Source organism: Melozone crissalis, unplaced genomic scaffold (assembly GCF_028551555.1).
Source record: "Melozone crissalis strain CALT ecotype California unplaced genomic scaffold, PUWL_Pcris_2 ptg000063l_1, whole genome shotgun sequence".
NCBI classification, from domain to species: domain Eukaryota; kingdom Metazoa; phylum Chordata; class Aves; order Passeriformes; family Passerellidae; genus Melozone; species Melozone crissalis.
The window spans coordinates 5,452,562-5,456,829 of NW_026535841.1; the positions used below are offsets into that span (position 1 = coordinate 5,452,562).

The following is a 4,268-nucleotide window of genomic DNA, read 5'->3' on the forward strand; positions in this document are numbered from 1 at the left end:
ATGGTCCTTGCCAGGCCCTCATTGGTGCAGGCATCCCACACATCTCTCTTGTCCTTGCCTTCATAGGGATAACCTGTGCCAAGCTGGGAGGTGGCACACGGTGACATTCCCCTTGTCCCCACCACCCTCCCACAGCCCTGTGCTCACCCCACCGGCTCAGCTGAGACAAGCAGAGGCTAAGAACATCAACTGGGTTTTATTCCTCAGGTCTGACAAGTAAAAGCACAAATTCTCTTTGGAAATAAGGGAAAAAAAAAAACCAACACCAAAACCCCAAACCAACGTTCAAAGCACGCAGACCGTTTCTCAGGATGGAGGCCACGCCGCCACACGCGTGTCCTTCCAGAGATGTAGTTTAAAAAAAAAAAAAAACACCAACTCATGGAGGAGGAAAGACACAGAGCTACAGGTTTCCATGTCAATTTTAAAGAAAAAAAAAAAAACAGGCCCTTTTTTTTGCTATTGTATTATAAATATCCCATCCGAGCGACTCGGAACAAACAATAACCATAAGGAGGAGCATCCTTTCTGCTTGGCCCCGCGGGCACAACATCTCTAGCGGCACTCAGGGCGCCAGAAGCCCTCGGGGGCGGTGGGCTGGCACCCGGTGCGTGCCCCGGCTCTCGGCGGGGGTGGCGGGTGCTGCCATCATCCCTGCGAGCCAGCGGCACCCGTCACCCTTGCCCGAGGCTGTCAGGATGCCGCAGGGAGCGGGGGAAGGGGAAGGGGACAACGGGACGGGGGTGCCGGGGGTGCCGGCTCAGGTGCAGGTGGCCTCCTGGCTCTCGACGGGGATCTCGCTGCCGCCGCTGCCCTCGCCGTACTGCTGGTAGGGGGGGATCTGGGGCGCCTCGATGATCAGCAGCCCCTCCGGGGACAAGGAGGCGAACACCGTGATGGGATCCACCTCGTAGGGCAGCCTGCAGGGGGGCAGGAGAGACAAGGATGGGTTAGGATGCTGCATCCCCGGTGCATCCCGACCCTCGGAGCCCCAGCGGGGCCGGCAGCAGCCCCGGCAAAGCCTCTGTTATTATTGCTGGAGCGCCTGGGAATGTGCGGGGGATATTTGGAGCGGGCTCCTGGCCCCGCGGGAGCTCTGTTTAATCTCCCGGCAGATGTGTTTGACGGGATGTCAGCGCCGCGCGGGGCACGAGTAAATCCCGGCCAGCCTTGCCCGTAAAAGGAGCCCGAGCGCCCGGCAGCAGCGAGCCCCAGCCTCCCCGCGGGAGCCCGGGACGCACAGCGCTCCTCCAGGCTGGAAAAGAAAAGCGGAGCCGCTGCCAGCCGAGGAAACCCTTCCCATGCCCTGGGCTCCGATGCTTTTCGCTGCTCACCCGGTGCGAGCCCGGCGGGTGGGACCTGCCCCCCGCATCGGTCGGGGCTCGCCTTCGCGGTGCTGTTGCCAAAGCGAGCCGCGGGTGAGTCACGGCGATAGCGATCGCTCTGACATCATGGGGATGCGGGGATGTGCCGGGATGTGCTCCGGGGCTGGCGGGGGATGGAGCCCGCCCGCCGTGCCCGCTGCTCCCGGGCTCGCCTCCTCCCCGCTCCCCTCCTGTCCGCACCCCCGGGCATGGAGAACACTGACAGAGCCTCAAAAAAGGCCTCCTCCTCCTCCTCTCTTTCCCTTGGCAAATCACCCCGTGTCCCGGGCCGGCCAGGCAGGTGCTGCAGAGGAGCAGATTTTGGGATGGAACAGTCCCTGCGTGTGTGAGCTGGGGCACGGGCACTGGCAGAGCTCGGCCGGACCAGCCGGTACCTACTGGATTTTCTTGGTGAAGTTCTTGGAGACGATCCCTCCTTCCACCTGCTGCTCCTCGTGTTTGCCTGCAGGGAAGGCCAACACCCCACATCAGCACCTTATTATTTTTTCCCCAACAAACAACAACAACTAAACCCAACAGGAGAGTTTTCCAAGCAGCTGTTTCCCTGTCTCAGTGCAAACTCTTTCTCTGGGGAGGGCTCAGGAAGCCTCTCCGTGTGGGGCAGGAGATGCTAGACACAGCACAGCCACATTTCCAGTGGAAAACTGGGGTCTCGCAGGCTGCCAAGGGCTGGGGCTTAAGAAAATAAACAAATAATAAAACCATTGTTGGTGGCAGCATCCCCCTTGGCCTCGCCCCCAAGGATGGGTTCCTTTCCACCCCTCTGTCAGGCGGAGGGTCTCTGAAGTTGGAGCATCAGCCAGAGCCTGCCTGGACCCCCCTGAGCTGTGGCTTTCCCCCTGTGCTGCAGTGAGCTCCAAACAAACACTCAGGGCTGTGTTAGGCGGCAGCCCCCAGCCCACCCTGGTGATCCCAGCCCGGAGGACCCAGGGACAATGGGAATGTCAGTGCCAGGCTGATGGGACACTGAGGGCAGTCGCGGGCACCCCAAAAGTGCTGGACCCCACACCGACTGTTCCCGACATTAATTGACTTTTCAGGGATGTGTTTGTGGCCGACCCAGCCAGGCTGGGCTGGGGGCTGTGAGCAGCTGCTCCTTTCCTCCCAGCCTCTCCCTCGGCCCCTTTAAAGGGAATCTCCCTCCGTGCCGACCTCACCCTGGCTATAATTAACCGAGCAGAGCTGGGGCCCCTCTTGGCTGCTGGCTCCGGGTGCTGCCAGCCAGGGCACAAAGCAGGGAGATCTACCCCAAAGGACACGCGTCCTTCCTCATTTTGGCAGCAAACCACCATGGCTTGTGCGCCAGATCCCCCCCCGTGACACCCAAATGTCCCTGGAGATGCCCCAAAGCCCTGCTGCAGCCCTCTCCTGGTCCCAAACAGGGGGTTCTGCCGCCCCCTTAAAACAAAGGCGATTTTGGCACTTTGCAGCAATCCCTTGAGCTGGCACTGCCACCTCCCCGCTGCCCTGGCTCTCACCTGACACCTCGACGTAGCCATCCTTGGTTTTGACGGTGAGCTCCTCGGGTTTGAAGCTGTGCACGTTGACACACACCTTCCAGGGCTCGCGGGGGAAGGGCGCGGGGCTGCGGCTCTCGGGGTACCCCCCGAAGTGGGCGCCGTACGCGGGGGCCATGGGGGGCGTGCGGCCCAGCCCGGCGCGCAGCGGGCCCGGCCAGGTGGTGGTGAGCCGGGGCCGAGCCCAGTCGGGCCAGTCCGCCGTCAGGTCCCCGGGGAAGGGCGACAAGCCGAAGTCATCGTCCAGCAGGCGCGAGGTGAGGCCGGGCTCCCGGAAAGGGTCGCGGAGGCTGCGCCTGCCGGGGTAGTGGCAGGAGAAGGGCAGCTGGCTGTCGGCCATGGCTGCCTTCCGAGGGGTCTGAGCGTGTCCCCGCGGCTCTCACACGCAGCCTCAGCCTCTGTGCGGCCGCTCCTGGCTGCAAACTTCCCCCGGGAGCCTGTCCCGGAGGAGGCGCATCCACGCCGTGGGACGCGGGTGCGCGGGGACGGTGCCTCCTTCCCGGCACCAGGTGAAGGACGAGGAGAAAATCAATTCGGGCTGAATCACCGGGAGCCGGAGGAGCGCAGGAAGGACGGAGGGAGCTCTCTGGCCGCGAGAAAACGCTTCCTGTCTGGCTGCGATCCCAGGACTGGGGAGAGGAAAATAAAACTTCTTGTCAGGAGAGAGAGAAAAAAAAAATAATAAACCCAGATATCCTGAGATTAAAAAGCTTCTCTCTCACTTCTCACTCTCCAGCACTTTATGTGCAACTTTCCCTGCTGCTCCTGGGTGAGAGCTGCAATAAATGCCTGAGCCTGGAGCCCAGAAACTTCTCTAACCTTCCAGCCGTTGGGCGAGTACTATTTATATGGATTTCGGAGGAGGGGGGTGTGTGTTTTGCAAGTCCTGCCCTGTCAGCCGAGTATTTTGGAGAGGATGAAACAGCCGAGGAGAATTTGGGCAGTGGCAGCTGACCTCTGCTGAGGATCCCGGCTGCCACGGGGCCGCGGCGCTTCGGCAGCTGCCCCAGCCCCTGCCGCCCCCTCCTGCTGCTCTGCCCGCCCAAAATAGCCCCCAAGCTCAGCCGGGGCTGGCTGCTTTCACCCCGCTGTCACCTGTTAAAAATACCGCGGTGGGGCTGAGCGAGCTGCTGCCCTCACTGTACAGCCGCGTGTCCCCGGGGCACCGCCGTGCCGGGAAATGGGTCACCCACTGCTGGCACCCCCGGCAGTGGCACCCCAGGGGGGTGTGTGGGCAGTGTTTGGGGCAGGGGCACAGGGTGAGCCTCTCCAGGATGCTTCTCTGGCCATCTTCACCAGCTGGGCCCGGAGAAGTATCCCCTGACTGCAGGAAGGAAATGGACCCCGGGCAGCAGCAGCGCTGCTC

General features: G+C 62.2%; 1 protein-coding gene across 1 annotated transcript; it reads right to left on the minus strand.

Moving 5' to 3' along the window:
• Positions 1-432: 432 nt before the first annotated feature.
• HSPB8 (heat shock protein family B (small) member 8) lies at positions 433-3,659 on the minus strand. The gene is made up of 4 exons (XM_054288862.1): positions 3,625-3,659; positions 2,864-3,531; positions 1,764-1,827; positions 433-920 (listed from the first exon to the last, which is right to left on the minus strand). Exons 2-4 carry the CDS (start codon positions 3,240-3,242, stop codon positions 761-763), a joined length of 603 nt encoding a protein of 200 aa, XP_054144837.1. The 5' UTR covers positions 3,243-3,531; positions 3,625-3,659; the 3' UTR covers positions 433-760.
• Between the last annotated feature and the right edge of the window lie 609 nt (positions 3,660-4,268).

Bases quoted from the DNA above. Each gene is read 5' to 3' on its own strand.
- HSPB8 (XM_054288862.1), bottom strand. From the start codon at position 3,242: ATGGCCGACAGCCAGCTGCCCTTCTCCTGCCACTACCCCGGCAGGCGC. The intron at 1,828-2,863 runs GTGAGAGCCAGG...CCTTCCCTGCAG, and splicing joins TGGCTACGTCGAGGTGTCAG to GCAAACACGAGGAGCAGCAG. The intron at 921-1,763 runs GTAGGTACCGGC...GCCCCCCTGCAG, and splicing joins AACTTCACCAAGAAAATCCA to GCTGCCCTACGAGGTGGATC.